We start from the raw sequence: 22,899 nt of genomic DNA, 5'->3' as shown, positions 1-22,899 counted from the left end.
TACACTGCTGAGGGGAGCAGCGGGCAGGTCAGGAGAGGTCTGCCACGCCATGTGGTCACCTCCAGGGCAGGTGGGAATCGAACTCATGTAGAAGTGGCTTTAGCTTCTCAGTGCAGTGCTTTAACCCGCTGCGCCACCAGGGAGGGCCATTTATTATTTTTAACAGTCATTTCTTTAAGTACCACTTAGTTTCCCTGAATATATCATGAAATTATGAAAATGCTGATCATCATGTTTTATTTTTTGACACTGTTTATCGACAACCAGCTATAGGTTAGATACTGAAGACAAGAAAATGAATATAACTTGACTCCTGCCTTCAATGAGTTAAATAGCATGGGAGAAACAAAGGGCTTCATTGAACATTGTTTATCGACAGTGTAAGTGCTGATAAGCTAGAGTTCTTTTGTATCAGAGAGAAGTGACAGTTTATTTGGATTAAAATTCCATAGACAAATTCACAGAAGATAGAAAACAACTTACCTCCAGGAAGTTGCATTGAAAATATCTAGTTTGAAGGGTATCAGAGTGGGACAGTTTGCCATTCTAGGAACTGGCTCAGCCAGCTTAGTTTGGTGAAATTTAATGTGAATGATGAAATGCCAGAAGATTCCTTAGACTTGTAGAAGCTGATGAAGATGTATTCTAGCCGAAGGCTGTGGGATGCTTTCAAGTGTTTTATTCAGGAAAGGATCAAATTCAAATTTTAGAAATAACACCTTGAGCTATAGTGTGAATGGATTGTGGATGGAACAGATACAGGAAGAAAGATAATGAGACCACTTAGGAGATGCCAGAATAATCTAAGAAACTACAAGAGCATAAATTAAGTCAGTGGTAACTGCTAAGGAACGAGGTCTGGGGATTTGGGAGATTTTAAAGACTAGCATTATAAGAACTTAGGTTTTAGTGAGGAGGAACAGAGAAATAAAAATCAGTATACAATTTAATTTTGGGTGACTAAGATGAGTGGTGAGTAGTTCTAGCTATTCAATCTGATAAGAAATGCGAGAGAAGGCAAACAAGGCTTTCAGACTTGCAGCAGAAATTTGGACTTCATGATTCAAAGATTTTGAATAATGTTTCCATTTTTATTTTTAATCTTTTAAAGATTTATTTATGCATACAGAACTGGGGCACAAGCCAGAGTTGTAGGGGTGGTGAGAGGCTTCACCAGAGAAAGAGTGGGGAACAGAATAGGTAGATGGACGAAGTACACTGCTGAGGGGAGCAGTGGGCAGGACAGGAGAGGTCTGCCGCCATGTGGGTCACCTCCGGGGTAGGGGATGGAACCTGCAGTGAAGCGGCTGCAGCTACAGCTTGCAGTGTCTGTGTCCTGTTGTGCCACCAGGGAGGGCCCAATGTTTCCATTTTTAACAAGTTTTGTGGGCAGGACAACATACTGCAGATCCACATTTCTACATGTAGTTAGTTATACAGGCTCAATTCTGGGCTAACTCACTCCACACATAACAAAACTTAGCCAGACGTACTGTATTATCATCTTCACTCTGCCTCAATGTACTTTCTCTCCATGGAAAAATGCTTTCTTGTCCAATTCCTGAAATTTTCAGCATGAATCCCCAATTCCTAAAGAAGTTTGCATACAAATCTCTTATTTTCATATCAGTTTATCCTGTTGTTGACTTGGTTCCTCTCCTATTTAAAATAGTATACTACTTGAACTAGGCAATATTTGGTGACCTTAAGGTAATTTCTGCTGAATGATCACGTTAAATCTATGACACAGATGACTAAATAGTTTGGCCAGAAAAGAGGAGCAAGCTGGGAAGGAGCCACAATGGACTGTGATAGAGAACTCTGTGTGCCTGGGTGAACGTTGGTAGGTAACTCACACCTGAGGGTAGGTAACATACAGCTGAGGTAGGTAGCACACACCTGAGAAGCATTAGCTATACCACTGAATCATAGACAACATTGTAAAACAATAGTAGCCCAATCATATCAATAACAGGTGTGATGACAAGATTTTTAAAATCTTGATTAATAATCACCCATTTATAAAGATACTGTACTGTAAAATGAGACTCGCCCACTCTGCAGATCCATGGCTCTTTCCTGTTTCTTGTACTAAAAACGCCAAGGCAGTTGTGTTTGCCTGATGCAACTCAGCACACTTGGCACGTTGAGGGAATGCAGTTAAGACCCCTCCCCATTCAATGAGATAAAATTAGATTTTAAAAAGGAATAAACACAAGAACTGTGCTGATTCAGGCCAGATGGGTTTAAGAATAAAGACTTAGAATTTACAGGGCATAGGTGATAGGCAGGGATATAAGTCTAAAAAAATCAAGATACATTTCAACAAGACATGCAGACAATTGAGCGAGTATTGCCTACCAATCCCTCGGCAACTTACTGCAGTATCCTGGGTGTTACAGCTGAATTTAAGATAGAACTTTGCAACCCGAGGCAAGGCCAGGGGAGCCGTCAATTTTCTGGCTTAACAGAATGAGAATCAAGCAAAGGTTAGAGGCTATTCATGAAAATTAGTCAGTGCCTGACATATTCCAGTGATTTTTTATTGTTTTGAGAAAGGACTGAAACATAATTGTGGATTTTTTATATGCTGGCCCCAATACAACATGGAGCCTATATTTAACTGCAACACTTTTTATATAAAAATGTGATAGCTAGTCATTCACTCAATGTAAATGATTGACAGAGAGTTAAAGACAAGTTATCTAGCACATGACAAAGGCATCTCTTCTCCTGCCTTCCCTCCTGTTTCATTTGCCTGGATCTGTTTCCTTCCTAAATTTCCATATGCCCATGTAAATAAACATATACCATGCATGACCATTTTGTTGTTATTTAAACTTTTTAACCTAAAAATCTCATATTTTTATCTTATCGCCCATTATGCTGTGCTCATTTAACAAAGTGTGGATGGTTTTTCAGACTTAATTAATCTATATTACCATTTTAATGGTAAATCATAAAATAATTCCTCTCTACCTGGGACTTTAGATTGTTTCCCTTTGCTTGGGCATAATAATTGTCCATTTTATATAAATATTGTTACATTCTGTTGTCCTCATCTCTCTTCTTTTTCTCTCTAGGGCATTAACATATTTTTAATTTTCTTCCTACCTAACTTGATGGTTTTTCTCAATGTTTTATTGTACTGTTTTTTATTTAATTTTGAAGTGCTTCCGGTTTCAGTCCTCAGTTTTTCTCTTCTTCATGTATTTCACTAATAATCACATCTCATTACATTGCTATCAGTACCACCTTTGCACTGATAGGCTCTTAACCAACCAGATTTGTACTCTGAACTCTAGATTGCAGAGATTGTTTAGATATTTGATAGGTAGATAGACAGATAGATAAATAGATCTACCTATGACTTTCCTACATTTCCACAGATTGCCAATAAGGGTATCCGTTTTAGAAGTCTGAATTGAATACCTGAACTTCCTCTTCTAACTTCCCACACAGAGACCTTTGCCCATCTCCTTTGATTTCAACTTCACAGTTGCCGTACCATGCCAGCCTACTGTTGCACACGATCTCTCTGTTCTCTTTTTACCCACATCTCCAATTCCTTAGGAAATCTCTCTTGCTCTATTTTCAGAATATATTTGCTCTTAGCACTTCCAAGAATCAACATCATTCAAACTATTCTCATCCTTCTTCCTTTCTCTTCCTTTCTACAATCACTGCTTTCTTACTTGGGGGAAAAAAAATGGTGAAAATGATTTTGAGGGCCCTCCCTGGTGGCGCAGCAGGTTAAAGCACAGCACTAAGATGCCAAAGCCACTTCCGCATGAGTTTGATCGCTCTCCTTCCCTGAGGTGACCCACATGGCGCGGCAGACCTCTCCTGACCTGCCCGCTGCTCCTCTCAGCAGTGTGCTTCGTAGATATGCCTGTTCTGCTCCCCAGTCTGTCTCTGGTGAATCTTCTCACTGTCCCTGCACCTCTGGCCTGTACCCCAGTTCTGTATGCATACATAAATAAATCTTTATGGCAGAGGTTTGTGGCAATGAAATCATAACAACTGAATATAGGTACAATGGTTTAGGCCAGAAGTTTTACTGGAATTGTAAATGTTTGGTACACTGAGAATTTGTTTTCTTTCAAATCAGTTTCCAGAGCTACCTATTTTTCAACTAGATCTTGTTCGACAATGAAAGAAGAAAACCGTTCTGATAGAGAGATAGAAGGTGCATCTCTGCATTGCCTTCTCTTCCATATGTGTCTTCTATGTTTCATATAACTTCCAGTTGATTGGGGCTTTTTGAAACTTCTCAAAAATATTGAAAATTTCAACCACTGACTGCCTCTTGCATTGTACACGTATTTGGCCCATTTTGATGTATCTCTATGAAGTAAAACTGATGGGTCAGAAGTACAACAGCTTCAGATTTAGATCTATTGTGTGGTTTTTCAAGTTGTGTACAATATATCTAGTTTGGCGTTCAAGTTGCTTTCCATTTCTTTTCCTCTCTCCCTCTGCCCAGTCACTGGTTTTCTTTTACAAGAATACACATAAAACAGTAAAAGATAAAAGTTAAAAATTCAACATGAGATCTTCACATGGCTGTAAAGACTTCTCATGTTTCCAGTTCAATGCATGTCCATCACATTTCCTTATCTTCATTTAATCTCTCAACTTTCTACTGAGTCATGGTAACTTTGTGGTTGAACAAAGTACTTTATAAAAACCATTTAATGCAATTGTTTATGTATTAATTATTTTATTAAAGTTGATCATTATGTGTATTCCTCACATTTTGTCTGATATATTGGTTACCAAGAGACATACTGCTTGAGATGTTTTCATCTTCATGTCAATTTACTATTCATAGTACAACTGAGTTTTGTCCCATCTGCTTTATAGTTTGATCACAACATAACATATTCTGGAATAAAGGAGGCATAATGTTTCAGTGAAATATATTGCTTATGGTATTTGCATTTCTCTCATATCAATTTTTAAGATTTTTTTTAAGGATTTGTTTATTTTTGCATACAGAACTGGGGTACAGGCCACAGGTGCAGCGGCAGTGAGAGGATTCACTAGCGACAAAGTGGGGAGCAGAACAGGCAGTTCAACGAAGTACACTATGAGGGGAGCAGCGGGCAGGTCAGGAAAGGTCTGTTGTGCCATGTGGGTCACCTCCCTGGGGGTCAAACTCTCACTGAAGTAGCCTCGGCTGGCTTGCAGTGCTGAGCTTTAACCCACTGTGCCACCTTGTATCACTTTTTTAATATGTTTAAAAAATAGTGGAATTGCTGTATACTATTTATGACTATTTCTGACTTCCACTGGAATATTATAAATACAAATTTCCTACTCATAAAAAGTACATAAATTATGTAGTGCAAAATATTGCAATTTTAGATAGGTGACTCATCTTCATGGCATAGCTTAATGTCCCAACTAAAAGCTCTTTTGAAATTAATTGCTCTGTCACCATCTTCTTAACCTTTAAAGTTATTCTTTCCTAAGGGATAGAATATTATAGTATAGAGGAACTCTGTATTAGAGTTGAACGCTATAAATTTTTAGGCTCTGATCCTAATGTGGTCCAGGGCGAGCAGAGTTCTGAGGTGAACTCATGTGAGTCACACTAGCTTTCTCTGTGCCATAGGTTACTACTTAATACTAAGAAAGAGGCCATTTGTTAAAGTGTAATGTCGAAGATATGTTAATTCTGCTTTCCTTGAGCGACTGCATTGTCTTTGCTTTTCTCACCCCTCCCCCTCTTTTTTCTCTAAAATGCAGTTAATTAAACTTACTTTATTGTCTGATCAGATATATCAGGATCACTTCTTCTGGCCTTAGGAAAATATTACATCTGCCCTTCCACATAAAAATGTCACTCAGCAAAATCTCATGACCCTAAAAGTCTATAACCACCACTGGGTGTTATAAAAGCCAGTCATAGCTTTCTCAGTGGTTATTCTCAACTATTTACTAAAAAGAGTTCCTTGTATATGACTAAAATCAACTCATTGCCCAAATATTTTTAGATAATCCAATGTGAAATTATGAAAATCACAAACAATACAAACTAACTCAGCTTATAAATGTAAAACTTTACCGGTTATTAAATTCAAACTGTGTCTAAATTCAAACTGTTTATAATTTACATGCCTGTTTGCAATTAGTTTTATTTGGTGTCTCTGCTTCCCACACTCAAACATCACAATCCTGATTATTTGTATGATGTGATCTGTACTCAAGAGCTTTCTCTGTTGTCTGAAGATTTCTGTTTGTGCTGTTATCATAATGGTAGCTCCCCTCCCCCCTCCTTCCCCTCGCTCTAACCCCCCCTTGCTTTCTTTCATTCTACTATTCATCATTTCTAGTCTTACAAAACCTAACACAGAACATGTGTTCTTCCAAGATGTTAAAACTCACATGTTAAGTAAAACAAGACAATATAGCCAATGTTTCTTTGAGGAGCAAACTGTGTTACAAATGTATGTCATATGCACAGAAAATAATTTCATATTGGATGAAAGATGCAGATAAAGACCAAATGTAAAACACAAGGACAGAATCATGAGTTCCTGACACAGACTGCAGAGACATCTTGGGAGACTCAACTCCAGTGGCAAAGGAAGCAAAAATAAACCAGCATAAATAAAAGAGACATAACAGACTAAATACCCTTTAGATAGTGAAAGAAACCACCACCAAAAGCAAAGGAAAAATTACTTACTGGGGAATATTTTTGATCATCACATACCCAACCCAAAGTATATAAGAAGTTATACTACTCAACATCATGAAGTTATAAAAACTTAAAAAATATAAGGTATGAGTCTCCAAACAGCATGTGCAGGAGGAAAACAGACATGTGAAAAACATCAAAGAAGACCACTCAGATCCACTTATTACTAGGGACATTCAGCAAAACCACACTGAGTTATGCTTTTCAAACCCGTTGGAGTGGCTTCTCCAAACACGTGGAAGCATTCCTTGTTGGCAAAGGTGCAGCAGGAGAGGAACTCTTCCTCAAAGAAAGGAATGTGAACCAGTCTGCCAATGAGAAAAAGGGTAGGTGGCCCTGCCCTGGCGGTGCAGAGGGTTGAAGCACAGCACTAGGTAGCCAGCCCTAGCCACTTGAGGGGTTGGATCCGGCTGGGGAGTTGATCCACACGGTGCAGCAGACCTCTCCTGTCTTGCCCGCTGCTCCCCTCAGCAGTGTGCTTCCTTCATCTGCCTGTTCTGCTCCCCGCTTTGTCTCTGGTGAAGCCTCTCACCGCACCTCTGGCCTGTCCCCTAATTCTGTATGCGTAACTAAATAAATCTTTAAAAAATAAGTAAAATGACTCTGGAAGTACAAACCTTTTTGCTGCTGTTGCCTTCATTTCCCCATAAAATATAGTTCTTTTTCATGATTCATTGTTCTTTTCTCCCTGTATTTTGTCTTTTAAAAATGTCTTCAAAGAGTTCAGAGACTTTAAAGTGAACTTGAAAATGTTCACTTTACTATAGCAAGAAACTAAAATACCGTGTGATGAGGTTATATTTTTTTCAATGTTTCCAAGGAGGAGAAATGAAGAAAAGGTGAGTAGCTGAGGTTATGTGGCCACATAGGTTCCATCAGAAGGATAACTGCTCAGATCTCTTGGGAGAAACTCTTCAGATAGATGCTTGTGATTGGAGAAAATACTGCCGCTATTCCCAGCTAGAAATAGAGCAGCGACACTCATGGGAATATTTAACTAAATTTTAATGTAAGAAGTTATTACAAATTATTAAAGATGAATGTATACAGTTTAAAAGCATTTGCAGATTAACTGACAACAGGTAATAGATAATTTTCTTAATATCTAATTTGTCTTTCCTACTGAGCGCTTCTACTATGATACTGTTTTTTTTTTCTGCCATTTATTCACAAACATTTGATCATATTAATTTTAATAGGTGGGATGTCATAAATATTTATAAATTAAAATCAATTGGGGTTTATTGATTGAGTCACTACCATCCCTACTATTTAAGTCTGAGTTACAATTTAATTTTTTTTAAAGATTTATTTATTTATGTATACAGAACTGGGGTACAGGTTAGAGGTGCAGGAGTGGTGAGAGGATTCCCCAGAGACACAGTGGGGAGCAGAACAGGCAGATTGATGAAGTACACTGCTGAGGGAAGCAACAGGCGGGTCAGGAGAGGTCTGCTGCACCATGTGGGTCCCCCAGGAGAGGATCAAACTCACAGCTAGCTTGCAGTGTTGTGCTTTAACCTGCTGTGCCACCATGGAGGGCTCCAATTTCATTTTTAAAGAAGGAAAGCAGTTCTACCACATGGGTCTAGTTTTTGATTAATTTGTTAAATTGAATATTAATTTTATTTTTCAAATTATAAAATGAATGCCTTTCTGACAAAGAAATCGTTCAGTGATTTTTTTTTAATTTAAGAGAAACAGCTATTTAGTTTTCTTATTCCATTGTTATGCAGTTACCTTTGCTTTAGAACACTTTATGGGATTCTGATGCATAGATTCTCACCTCTTCTGATGCATGTGACCCACACACCTGCACCGGACACACCCGTGGCTGGGTACCCACAGAACTCCATGGTGCCCTGGATTCCAAGGGCCTCCTCTACATTTTGCCCTCTGTACACCATCTCTATTCTCTAGGAACCTCAACTTGACAGACATCTTCATACTGTTTATAACTGATGTACCTTGATAGTCCCTGTGTGGCTGTACCCCTCATGTAAGTGAAACCATGCCATATGTATCTCTTTCTTTCTGACATACTGACTTAGCATGGTCCCCTCCAGTTGCATACCTGGGAATGCCAAGAGCTCATCTTATTTTTAAACACAGAGTAGTGGCATTGTGTGTACATACCACACCTCTTCACCCACTTAACTATCCTTGAACAGTAGGTTGTTTCCATAACTAGCTTATTGCAAATAGAGCTAGAATGAGCAGAGTGTATCTATCCTTTAAGATTGATTGATTGATTTATGCATGTAAGAACTGGGATACAGGCTAGAGGTTTTGGGTGTGAGAGAATTCACCAGAGACAGAGTGGAGTGCTGAACCAGCAGACTGACTGATGTACACTGCTGAGGGGAGCAGCTGTTGAGAGTTCCACAGTGCTGTGCTCTAACCTGCAGCACCACCAGGGAGAGCCTCAAATTAACATTTTTGTCCTCTGTAGGTTGGAGTAGAATTGCTGGACTTTATGGTAGATCTATTTCTGACATTTGAGAAAGCTGCACACTGTTTCCGTTAAGAGCTGTGCCAGTTGGTACCACCCCCAGCACTGGGCAAGGGCTCCTTTGTGCCACAAACACACCAACACCTTTTTTTTACTAAAATTTATTTCACGGGCCATTCTCACAGGTGTGAGAGCATAACGATTGCGGCTTTTGCCCTTCCTGATGGTAACTGGTGATGACCTTTTTTTTTTTCAAATGCCTACTCACTGTTCCTATGTCTTTCTGGAAGAAATATTTATTTAGATCTTCTGGCCATTTTTTGATTGGGGGTTATTTGTTTCCTTTTTCTGTGAAAATATTCATGATGAACTGCAAATTCAATATATCCTAAGTTATTACTTTCTAATTGTAAATTTGAAATAGAATGGCAAACAATTAAAGACATTATTCCTACAAGTACAGAATGGAACCGTGATTTACTGGTGATTTATTTTCTCAATGCTATTGTATGTAACTAATGAAATGTTTTTAATTTACAGGTTTAATAGAATGGCAACAAGGGTGATTGTTTTTCTTTTAATAACTATTCTTTATTAATTTCTCTGAATGAAATAATTGGAGCATTTACACAGGTCATGATAAAAATATCCACATTAATGCAATGTGGAGAGGAACAGCGGAAAAATAAATAATAGTGGTAACACACAGGCCTCTGTAGGAAGAAGAAAGCTCAACATTAAATTATAAATAAGTAATTTTCAGCGACATCGTGGAAGGTGGGGACTTACTTGTATACTAAATGCCCCTTCTGTGTCTTGCAGCTGCACTCCAATTCCGACAAAGGTGACGGATCTGTCAAGTACATCCTCACTGGAGAAGGTGCCGGGACTATATTTATCATTGATGATACCACTGGTGACATCCACTCTACCAAAAGCCTAGACAGAGAGCAGAAGACACACTATGTGCTTCACGCCCAGGCCATCGACAGGCGAACAAACAAGCCTCTGGAGCCTGAATCTGAGTTCATCATCAAAGTACAGGACATCAACGACAACGCCCCAAAATTCACAGATGGGCCATACATTGTCACAGTGCCGGAAATGTCAGACATGGGTAAGAAACTCATTGTTATGCTCGCCCAGGTAATATGTATTTCAGGATGCACTGTTTGAAGACTAGGTTTTAACTTTGTGTTCATCAAGGCTTTTGGTGACCTCTTAATACTTAGTACCTGCAGTCCAAAAGGGTTCAGTTTACTGAGGCTAGAGATTATTAGAATTAAATTCTGAGCACATATGGCTAAGGAACACTTTGATCTCCAGGAAAGCAATCATAAATGGGAAAACACTTGCGATTCTTGCTTAATCATTTCAGTCTTGGACAACACAAATATCCAGGCTCATAGGCAAGGAGACACCAACATAGTCAAAGTAGCAGTTTGTAAAGGTGAAGAGAGACAGTGTAATGTTTGAAATCATTTGCTACATGTGTATTAAGCTTCCAGTTTATGAGCAAATTATAATATTAATAGTACAAGTAGTGTTCATAGCTGCATTAATCAATAAAACGTTTCTGATACTGTTAAAATTCTACCAACCTGATATACTTAAAAATATACATCAATGCTGTGAAGTGTTTTTGCACACTACTTTAAAGAACAAATTGAATACAGAATTTATGTAATTTTCCTCAATTCACTTATCTAGACAATAACCAAGAAGAGATTAATTCTGGTAATTCTGCATGTGAAATTGTGCCACAGTAGGTGAAGTGTGATCTAAATCTTCAATCCCACTGATAATCTGGGCTTCCCAACACTCACAAAAGAATTGTGATCTAATTTAGTTTATTTTTTTAATCTCATAAGATTAATCTCTTAATGCAGCCAAAGTCAACTATAATAATAATGTATTCTACCTCTGTGTGACTCTGAAATTGGATTTAGAAGGCAGTCTTTGAGTAAAGATTATATGTATTTAAGTTCACTGCATATGCATGTGTGCTACTTTAAGGTTATTATAGTCACCAAACTACTCAGTATATTTAGATAGAAGCATTTAAAATACATTTATGTATATGCATATATACCCACATGCATAGTGCAGAGTGATTTTTGCATGAATATGCATGCATATGCATCCAGAGCAGCTTGCATATATATACCTAAACATTCCTAGCCACAGAAAGTATGTGTGTATGTTTACACACAGACTGATCTGTAGATATGAATGTGGCCATGTATACACATAACAGTGATTTTCAAAATATACACATACCTACATGTGAATATGTACACACAAACACACACACATGGGTATATACCATGCATGCATGCAAACTGCTTTGGACACAGCAAATAGTGTCAGGGTAGAAAAACCTGGACTGCTGTCTGTTTTTGTAAATAACATCTTGCCTGACAGAGTCGACCTCATTCATTTCAATAATGCCTATGGTTGCTAAGGCACTGCTGACGGAGTTTAATACAGATGGCAATAGCTAAAGTATTTACTACACCGCCTTTTACAGAAAAAGCCTGTAACCTTCACTGTAAGGGGCTTCAGCAAATGAGGCAGGGGGCACGATTGGATAATGCTACCATCCTGAGAGACAGGCGTTCCCTGATCTCGGGCTGCAAGTGTTCTACCAGCCCAGCTGCCTGTATCCATAGGCACAGAACTAGGGTGTGTGTTACAAATATATCTGCTTGAGAGAGTCACTGTTCATTATCTGATGTTCAGACTTTCCTTCTGTGTTACTAAGAGAACTCAGTTTTGTTCAGAGCTAATTTTTCACCTCCCAGCATATCTCTTCATCTAAGAATCCTGAGGAGTGATAGGAGTTTCCTAATGAGAATACACGGATGGACCCTTATTCCACCTTAACCAGTTTCTGTTCTTGCTCACTTCAGAGCAGATGTGGGAACTGCAGCATTCACTGCAACCACACGATGCAAAGACCTTGCCAGTGAGATGTAGCAAGGTCAAAGATCAGACGGAGTGATTCCATCACAGAACTGGTGCTCCAACTCTAACCTGCTAATACAACCAGAGCCTCAGAAAATAAGTATCTTTATGTCTACGTTATTCAGTTTTATTTAGATACATGCAGCTACGGTGAATTTGATTTGGTACTGAGACATGTCCTAGGTCTTAACATGGACTCAAAACCAAGCCTTTGAAACTGACATTGGTAACAACACTAGGAAGTTATCTGCAGCTACTGCAGCACAAGTTCAGTCCCCGACGGGGTGCTGACCCATATGGCAAGCTGACCTCTCCTGACCTGGCCCTGCTTCCCTCAGCAGTGCATCTCAGTAGGTCTGCCTGTTCGGCTCCCCACTCTGTTACTGGTGAATCCTCTGGCCTGCACCATAGCACTTGTATGCATAAATAAACCTCAAAAAGTTAAAAAGTAAAACTGACACTGAGTCAAAAGTAATAGTGACAAAGTTTTCAGCATTTGATAAAAAACAGGTCATTTTCCATTCTGGACTTTGATTTAGAATGTAATGATCACTTTTTTCTCCTCCCAGGGTATAATTGCAATTTGAGGTGTTTTTGCTATAACAGCAATATCCTTTCTTCCTGTGATGTAGCTGGCAGTTGATTTCCTATATCAATAAGTCGCTGGCCATCAACTGCAGAATCAATTAGATATATGTTAAGTTCTAATCAGTTTATAAAAGAAAATCAGACATGTTGACTGTCTGCTTGGCTTCTGCAGGAAATCTAAAATTGATGACCAGAAAACAACCAGTTAATCTGGGCAGGGTCTGAATCAGTAGGTCACCACGGAAGCTGTGTAATGATCATAGAAATATCTACAAGGGACATTTCATGATCATTTGCTATGTGTCCGACGTTGCATCCTCTTTGCAATAAACCCATCATTGAGGTAGTGTTATGGTTATTTTCACTTTCTAGAAGATGAAAATGTGATGTAGAACTGAGTAATAGATCCATGATTGCATGATGATGATAAGTCTAACTGCAAAATTTTTCTAAACTGGCTAAATTTTTAAACCTTGATTTAAGCTATTAGAAAGAACAACCATAAAAATATGATAGAAATCCAATAGCTAGTAAGAGATGACATGAATTTAAATGTATATAGATGTTAATTAATGGTGTTAGCATGATTAGTAAGATAAAAGATAAGTTGAAGTACCTATAAACACTTATGACATAAAAATGAACTAATTTTAATTTCATAAGGAACTTTATTTTTATCTGTTATGTTTTTTGAGGTAAACTTATTTTGCAATGATGTATGCAATTCAGTATTATAGGTCTGCAACTCTTCAGATGTATCTTACCATTCCACACCAAACACTCCTCCAATATAGTAAAGCACCCCCTTTTTCTTTCCAGCTGCCCTCTTTAGTAATCTTAATTTGCAGTCAGATTTGTAGGGCTTGCTTTTGTCTGACCTTAAGTTTTGTTCCTCTGTACTGCACATAATCATCTTGTATTTGTCTTTTGTTGTTGTTGTTGTTGTTATGGGTTATTTCACTTAGCATAATACCCTATACTTTCAATCATGTCCATGCAATTGGCAAGAATTTTAGTTCATGGCTGAGTAGTATTCCATGGTTTATATACCACATCTTCCTAATCTCCATCTGTCCTTGAGCTCTTAGGTAGCTTCTATAACTTGGCCACTGGAAAAAAAGTGTTGCAGTAAACATAGGGGAATGTATATCCCTTCAAATTAGTGTTGTTGCTTTACTTGGGTGATCTGTAGGATGGGAATTGGTGGATCGTATGATAGCTATATTTTGATATTTTGAGGACCCTCCATACTGTTTTCCAGAGGGAAGTAGTCTACATTCCCACCAAAAGTGTCTGATTTCCATTTTCATCATACCCTCACCAACACTTGCTCCTGGACTTTTTTAACATGGGCCATTCTCACTGTTATGAGGTGGTATTTCATGGTGGTTTTAATATGCATTTCATGATAAGTGATGATGAGCATATTTGTTATGTGCCTATGGATCATCTGCATGTCTTCTTTGAAGAAATGTTTATTTAGTTCTTCTACCCATTATTGTATTTGTTGTTGTTGTTATTGTTTTCTGCATTTTGGGGTTGTGTGAGTTCTTTATACATCTTGGATATCTGCCACGTCAAATAAATGTATGATGTGCAAATATTTCCCCCCATTGAATATAGGACTTTGCTTTTTTTTTTTTCTTTAAAGATTTATTCATTTATGCATACAGAACGTGGTGAGAGGATTCACCAGAAACAGAGCGGGGAGCAGAACAGGCAGATCAATGAAGTACACTGCTGAGGGGAGCAGTGGGCAGGTCAGGAGGGGTCTGCCGCACCATGTGGTCACCTCCATTGTGGAGATCCAACTCCTACTGAAGTGGCTTTAGCTTCTTAGCACTGTGATTTAAACTGCTGTGCCACCAAGGAGGGCCCAGGATTTAGTTTTAAATAATAAGAAAACATTTTAATCTTCAACCAAATAACAACGGGGACTTTTCTTTAGCATGATTTCCATAGATAGAATAAACACATGTTATCAGAATAAATCTCAAATTACACTTGTAATTAGAAAATCACAAGGGATGAGATATGAAGTTCCTATTCCACAAATGCAAATTTAATAATTGCTAAAATGTCGTTGTTTTGGTAACATTTGGCTTATAATGCTGTTTGTGTTGTAACAGCCCCTTTCAGAAGTTGTTACTAAACCATATTCACCACAAGGCACCCACCGTCCTGCACCATTGCCCATTTCACCCCCCACCCCATCCTCTCCACTACTGGTAGCCTCAGGTTTGCAGTCAAATTTCTAGGGTGTATGTTTGGTTTGTTGTTATCTCTGGTTTCTTTCTCTAGTTCCATGTATGAGTAAAACTACTGTTAGTTGTCTTTCTCCTTCTGATTTATTTGGTTTAGCATAATCCACTCCAGTTCTATTCATGCAGTCACAAATGGCAGAGAAATTAGTAAAGTTTTATATGATAACACATTCATAACATGATTTTTTAATTGACAGACTAGACTATCAGACCAACAAATTCCAATTGTGTTTTGGAAGGAAACTTGGTGATGCCTATCAAATTTTTTATGAGGCCATATCTTTTTTGTTGAGCAGTCTCTATGGTAGGAAGCACTTCTAGAGATATACTGCATGGAGAGGGTGAGATTCATGAATTAGGCTGCCAACTGCAGAATTCAATGCGTATCAGAAACACAAAATTCACTCTTAAGGAAATGTTCGTATAGAGACTCCTCAAACATATAATGAATGAATGCAGAATAATTATAGAGACATACATAGATCTATACTGATCAAGTAAAATGTTTTCAGTAGGGTTGGGAATTTCCAGCTTATATAACAAAAATACTTAAGAAAATCAGAAATATTGCAGGATCAGGGTACATGTGTAGATAGGATTCAACTATAGGAAAAACACATACATAGCCAGGTAAAGGTGATTGAATTGCAACTTCATCTGTAGAGATAAGTATGTTTTTCACTTCCTACAAATAATGAGTAAAAAATAAAAGTTAGCGATATGATTTAAAAAAATGATAATATTGCTTAACTTAAAAGCATACCAGTTTCTGATACTAAGGAAGGCTAAAGGTAGTGTAGATAGTTGACAAAGGTTTTTTTAACATATGATGTCTAATTAGATGTTTTTGCTGTATGCTCACTCATTGAACATTGACTATCCAAAAAAATACCTCTTATTATTTTTCTCTAAGTCTTTGAAGAGAGAACATATGTAGGCGTTGATGTGCTGAAACCATGGTAGTGGTTAGAAATAACAAAGCAAATAAGACAGGTCCTCTAAATATGAGCAGACCGCAGACATATAAACAGAAAATTTGAACAGTGTTCTTCATGTGAACCTTATGCAATGCACATACATAACCTGTATGTTAGACAAGTAGGCAAAAAGGGCTTTCTGCATAGAGGAAATAACAATGAAAATTATCATTGCATCCCTGGTTTATAGTCAGCTTAGAGGTAAGGTTGTGTATAGCTTTGTGTCGAGGTAGATGAACAGAACTATTATGAAAATGAGGAATTGCCTACGTAGTTTAGCAAAATATGTTAGCAGAATCCAGAGAGGACAAAACCAGAGACCCCCTGGGTGTGCAAGTTCTTATCGCATCAGTGTTTCTTGAGTGTTTGCAGTGCTAAACAGTGGACACAGAACCCCCAAGTAATTGCAGTGTGCTAGACTGCTAGTGGGAAAAGCACAATGTGGCTGTGTATTTCTTGTCAGTGCATAATTATCAGCAAAGTGCATGCTATTCTAGATGGGCTAATACAGATGCACAATGAATGGAAGTGGGGTTCAATTCATGTTTTATCTCTTTGATTTACAGTATGTAATTTCAGCCATTATCTAGGGAATCGTATCCCACATTTGCAGGGTTTTTCAACCTTGCTGTTACTGACAGTTAGGGCAGAATAATTCTGGGTTGTGGGGGGTTGTAGGATGTTAAGCCACGGCTCTTGTCTCTGCCCACAAACGCCAGTCACATCCCAGCTACTCTCCTTGTACTGTGATGTCTTCAGACATTGCCAAGTGATCTCTAGGGAGTGAGAGCGGGGGAAATTGTTCTCTGTTGAGAACAACTGCACTGGAGAATGTGTACAGTAGAGTGATGACTGCCTCTCAGAGTATAAACTTGAATGTCAAAACAGTATTAGTTACATGTACACTTACTTCAAAGAGAGTGACACCATGGTAGATTGTCCATGCAGTGTATTTCGTGACACAAAACTATTATCTGTCCAGGTGTGCAGTTCTCATGCTCAAATGCTAATTGTCACATTCAAATGCATGGCATTATAAAGAGTGAGGATTTGAGTAAAGTGGGTTATTTGTTCTCACAGCTTGATTCCTTGAGAGTCAGTATGGATTTTGTTTTTAAAAAAATCTTCCTGTTTTATAACATTTATTTATAAAGAATCAATGATTTTTTTAAGATTTTATTTATTTATTTTTGCATAAAAGAGCCCACACGGCTTGGCAGCTCTCTCCTGTCTCCCCTGTTGTTCCCCTTAGCAGTGAATTTCAGTAAATCCACCTGATGGTGCCTTGTAAGTTACTGATTCTCATATGACTTTGCCTTTAAACATTTCTAAAAATATGATCAACTTCAGCAAAAGCAACGTATGTGAACAGAATGACATTATATTATTATGAAAAGTGAATTGAAGCTGGCTATGCCCAAGAGTGATCAATACAAAATTTATCAATATTTATTAAGCAACTTAAATAATGCTATTTCTGTTTGTTCTGTGCGTTCAATCCCATCTTGATGAGTTCACTACCTCCTCCCAACCATTCAAAAGAATTATTCTATAAATTGGTTTTCTATAGTTTATTTAGAAGTGAGAGTTAAAAGACTATGAAATGAAAGTTAAATAATATTGATGGTTAGGGAAGAGTGAGGAAAATGAGATAAAGTTATGGTAGAGACAGCATTCATTTAACAATAATAACACACACCTTTGTCTCATCTATTTTTATAAACTTAGACTCATATTTCAGCAATTATAGTTTTACAGTCACTTAGAATCAGCATTTGTAATGAAATATATATTTAATTATATTGCAGTCACTTTAAGTTTTCAAAAAAAATCGCTTTATAATTAGAAATTATTTCAGAGAAAAATATAGCAGATCACAGTCTAATTTGTCTGAAAATCAATGTATCAAAGAAACAGCCCTTATGGAATGTATAAAACTTAATTATCTTTTATATATTATTAAATATAAAAATTAACTATCATTTAAAAGTTATAACAAATTATAGAAATTATTTTACTTGATTGAAGAGAATAAAATATTGCATGATATGAAATTTATGAATATACAATTTATAGGTTTCAATTTAAATGAAGTACTAAAACAGTTCAATATATAAAGAAAATATACGAAATTTCACTATATGTCCCTTAAGTTCTTCATGGGTCCTAGTACCATAATGTCTTTCTCATACCTTCGTTATTTTCCTATAATCTCCAAACCCAGGGCTGTTTCCATTTGCATCTGTGTTCTTTGTTGCAAAGCAACAAGGAGAGATACCAGCTGTGCTTACTTTATTGCACTTCTTGTTGGGGGACTGATTTATTTCTGACCAAACATCTCAGGAGTTTCACCCTGGATATCTTCCAAGACTCTAGAAGCAATTGTAAAATCATTACCCTGGGGCATAATTTTCAGAATGAGATCATTTCAATAATGAGACTAGCACTACAATTCTACATGGTAAATTAGAATACATATGAGGTATGTATAGGACAATTGTAGTGTCACAAGTTGGGCAAAATCTCCAGGTTTTCATGACTTTTTCTTCACTCTTCTATCATTTTCTTTTCTCATTTTACTATTGTTTTGTAACAAATCAACTCACAACTTAATGCCTCAAAACATCCGTTATTTAGCACCAGGAAGCACAGTTTTAATACCAACAAAAATAATAAAATACCTCAGAATTAATTTAACCAAATATATGAAACCACTGTGTATTAAAAACTGTATGACTTTAATGAAATTGGATAAAAAATATTCTCTATTTATGGACTGAAAGAATAAATATTGGTAAATATAATATTGATTAATGTTAATAGTCCATGCTACTTAAAATAATCTACAGATACAATTCTATCATCATTTTAATGTCATTTTACACAGAACTAAAAAAAAAGGTTATATTAAAATGTGTATGTAACAACAAAAGTCATGGAAAGCTGACAGTCTTGAGAAAGAACAAAGCTGGAGACATTACACTTCCCGATTTCAAACTACATTTTAAAATTATAGTAATCAAAGCAGTATGTATTAACATAAATACAGATACATAGATCTGTGAAACAGATAGAGAGCCATGGTGTAAACTCAAATGCATAAACAATCAATTGCTGACAAAAAAAAAAGCTAAGAATACATAAAAGGAAAATATAGTTTTTTTCATAAAAGATGTTGGGAAAACTGGACAATCACATGAAAAAGTATGAAACTAGAGTTATCTTACTCCATATACAAAAATCAATTCAAATGGATTAGAAACTTGAACATAAGAACTAAAATCATAAAACTCCTAGAACAAAGAATGTCATTTAGTAAGTTCCTTGACTTTACTGTTGGCAATGATTTGTTTTTAGATTTTATTTGACACTAAAAGCAAAGGCAATAAAAGCAAAAATAAACAAGTGTGGTAACTTCAAATTCAGGAGAAAGAAGCACCAGACAAAAATTTAGTCTGCAAGATTCATAACATAGTCTTCAGAATTAACCAGAGAAAAGAGCTGGAGGGTGGTGCTACCGGACTGTTTTCCTCCTGGAAAGCTCAAATTAAAATCCTTACTGGGAGACCCAGGGAATCTTAAAATGGACAAAACTGGGGGCCATAATGCCATAATTTCTGAGCCTTTGAACTAAAAAGTATTTACTCTTGGTACAGTATTAAACAAACAAACAAACAAAAAAAAGAGTATGGAAAAGAAAAGCTGAAAAAATCTTTTTTGCAGAGGTAACCATGAAAAAACACCTCCCCCCCTCCGGCACCATGGAATGGCAGAAAATAAAGCACCTGCTTAGGTTAGTTAGGGCAGCATTTCAGAGGTGAGAGCAAAAGCTACAAAGGTTTTTAGAAGAGGAAACTGAAATTCTACTGCTTTATTACTTTTGCTGTACTCTATTTTTTTTTTAAAGATTTATTTATTGTGCATACAGAACTGGGGTACAGGCCAGAGGCTCAGGGGCGGTGAGAGGCTTCACCAGAGACAGAGTGGGGAGCAGAACAAGCAGATGGATGAAGTACACTGCTGAGGGGAGCAGCGGGCGGGTCAGGAGAGGTCTGCCGTGCCATGTGGTCACCTCCGGGGCAGGCGGGAATCGAACTCATGTGGAAGCGGCTTTAGCTTCTCAGGGCTGTGCTTTAACCCGCTGCGCCACCAGGGAGGGCCCGCTGTACTCTATTTTTTACCAATTTTTTTTAACCACATCACTTGCAATGTTCTATAAATATTTATTAAATAATTACATATCGACCTTTTTTACCTCCCATTCTTCCTTCCTTTTTATTGTAGTCAATAAGCAGGAACTTGTTGAAATTATGAACACAATTTTCAGATAAAAAAAAAGTTCAATTAAAATGAATGATCAGTTGTTAAAATTAAAGCATTGAAATTAAAGCAAATAATAATCAATGGACTGAGTAACATGATGGGCATAACTGAAGACTAAGTTTAAGTGTTTTAACAAGTAAGTCTAGAAAAATCTCCATGTTATAAAAATTTAAAAACATAGTACAAAGAAAAATACATGTAATACAGGTGGTCAACAGACTAAAATATATATATATTATTGTGTATGAAAAAAGTATATTGATCAAAATCAAACCAAAGCTTTCAACTTGAAGAAGCCTAAGTAATCACTGTGCAGGAATATTAATGAAATAATTTGAAAACCCATATCTAGAATTTACCTTGATAATGAAGACATTATTAATGTAAGAATAAGAAAGATAACTTTGTAAAAGCAAATATATTGCTATTATTTTTATGAGTGCAGATTAAGAGAAAACAATACAAAACTACACTAAAAACTCTTTGAACCCATCGTAATATCAAATGTTAGAGAGAAAACTAATTTTTTTTGTTTTAGGTTTAAAAGGACTCAGAATTTTTTAGATATGCAATGACTGAAAAAAAAATCCATTTATAAAGCAGAGTAAACTTATACTATATTTACTATGAACTTCAGGAAACTTAAGAACCATGAAATACTACTAGATAATAAACATGTTGGATAAAAAAGTATTTACTGTATGTAAAACATAAAGAGTAGAATATGCTGTATATATTAAACTATTCTAAAAATTCACTTGATCTTGAAATCTTCTCATTGTGATGACAAAAGCTTAAAAATACTGTCACTTGCATCTTTTCAAATTAATAAAGTCATGTTAATCAGTTTTGCAGAAAATGATTATCTGCATAATTAAAATAGCTTGATTTTTATAGTTGATGGAAATAAGCAAAGACCAACCAAATAAGAGCATGCAAACTCTGTTTCTTCAGTGTTTGCAATTGTGTGAAAAGTAACCACTTTCACCTGCATTTTGGTAGAGGTCCAAAGTCAGGCAGGGTAGGAAAGCTTTAAAGTAGACAGCCGAGAGGTTTCCAGTGATCCAGAACAATTGCTTTCAGCTGAGCGAGCTATTGGTGCTCTGACTAGTCACAGAGCATTCTGGGTAATTCATTAGGGAGTCATATTTTACTTTATCCCATTGATTCTAAGTTTGAGAGGGAATAAGTAGGGTAAATAAGCTATCAATCAAATCCTTGATATATGGGATCGATTGTTAAGGTGTGACTGAGAGTTATTTTACTGTCTACAAATTTACCTGGTAGTAATCTGATTTCTAGGATGGCCAGTGAAGACAGCACTTGTATTGTGTGTTTTGTTTTGTTTTGCAAGTGGGGGGAGGTATTTCTTGCAAGGTATATTTCATAGTTAAGTTTTTACACATTCACTGTATGTTTAGTTCATTGTATGTTTAGTTTCTTAAATCAACCATTACAAAGGCATAGACATTTAAAGAGGAAAAACATAATACAATGGTGTTTACTACAATTACCTCAGTTACATAGCTGACAAATTTCAGGGGTGAAAAATCAGTGACTAGAGTCAGGTTCTTCAGAAAACACTATAGATATAATAGTTGCTGCCTCTAATTAATGAAGCAAGCTAAAAGTTTTATCTAAAGTGGTAAAAATCATATTGTAGTAGCTAACATTAATAATGTTTAAAATTATGTGGTGTAGAGAGCGTTGGGAGTTAATACAGGTGCAGTGAATTCTGATTATTTTGTATTAATGAATGTTTCAATTATGATAAAAATCAGTAAAATTCCAATGATGATGAAAGAACAAATAATAGTCAGGAAATAAAGCATTGCTACAATTAGTTGCTTCATGATCTAGTGGACTTATCCATGGAAGCTAAGGAACATAAATATTTTTGATATTATATCTCTGGTTTTGTTCTGTTTTACTTCATTCTTGGTTACTTTAAATTACATATGAAGACTTGCTATCAAATATTTTAGAAATCAAAATTTTCAGATAACTAGTGAAAGATAAATTGTAGTTATTTGCTTAAATTAAATTCAGTGCCTGATTGTCAATTGTGTGCAGATATGCACATATATTTACATTTACATACTTGTGTATGCAGTATGTAATGTATAATAGGTATATGTTATAATGTTTTATTGAACACCTCTGAACTATCGTGGACAACATTTGTGAGCAAGCAAAGCTATATCCACCCTGGCATTTTATTTTCCATTGTTGCTGTTTATTTTTGGTTATGGTTCAGCTTCTGTCACTGTGAAATAAAAATTAAGCTGAGAAAATATTACATTATTCAAAACTATGTTGAACTTCAGTAATTATTATTTGTAAAGTAGAATGTTTCCCAAAGTGTAAAAATTAGCTTATATGTTCTAAAATTTGAGTAAGAAATACATACAGTGGGCTTCATGGCATAGATGGTAAATTAGGGAAATGACAGGCAGAATATGCTGAGAAGTTATAGGTATGTTTATATAGCTCTCCTTAATCTTTTTCTTGAAGATTTATTTATTTATGCATAGAGAACTGGGGTACAGGCCAGAAGGGCTGGGCCAGGGAGAGGATTTACCAGAGACAGAGTGGGGAGCAGAACAGGCAGATCGTGGA

General features: G+C 36.5%; 1 protein-coding gene across 6 annotated transcripts in view; it reads left to right on the top strand.

Moving 5' to 3' along the window:
- CDH18 (cadherin 18, type 2) overlaps positions 1-22,899 on the top strand; it is a 658,667-nt gene that overhangs the window by 483,488 nt on the left and 152,280 nt on the right. For all 6 annotated transcript variants that reach the window (XM_012721823.1, XM_012721820.1, XM_012721821.1 and 3 more), the window contains one exon: positions 9,984-10,278. In XM_012721823.1, coding sequence (XP_012577277.1) covers positions 9,984-10,278 — 295 coding nt within the window. The remainder of the gene's footprint in view (positions 1-9,983; positions 10,279-22,899) is intronic.

The sequence above is a fragment of the Condylura cristata genome, unplaced genomic scaffold (assembly GCF_000260355.1).
Source record: "Condylura cristata isolate star-nosed mole 26May11 unplaced genomic scaffold, ConCri1.0 scaffold00007, whole genome shotgun sequence".
NCBI lineage: Eukaryota > Metazoa > Chordata > Mammalia > Eulipotyphla > Talpidae > Condylura > Condylura cristata.
The sequence above is the reverse complement of the archived record's forward strand: the minus strand, read 5'-3'. Positions and strand labels throughout refer to the sequence as shown.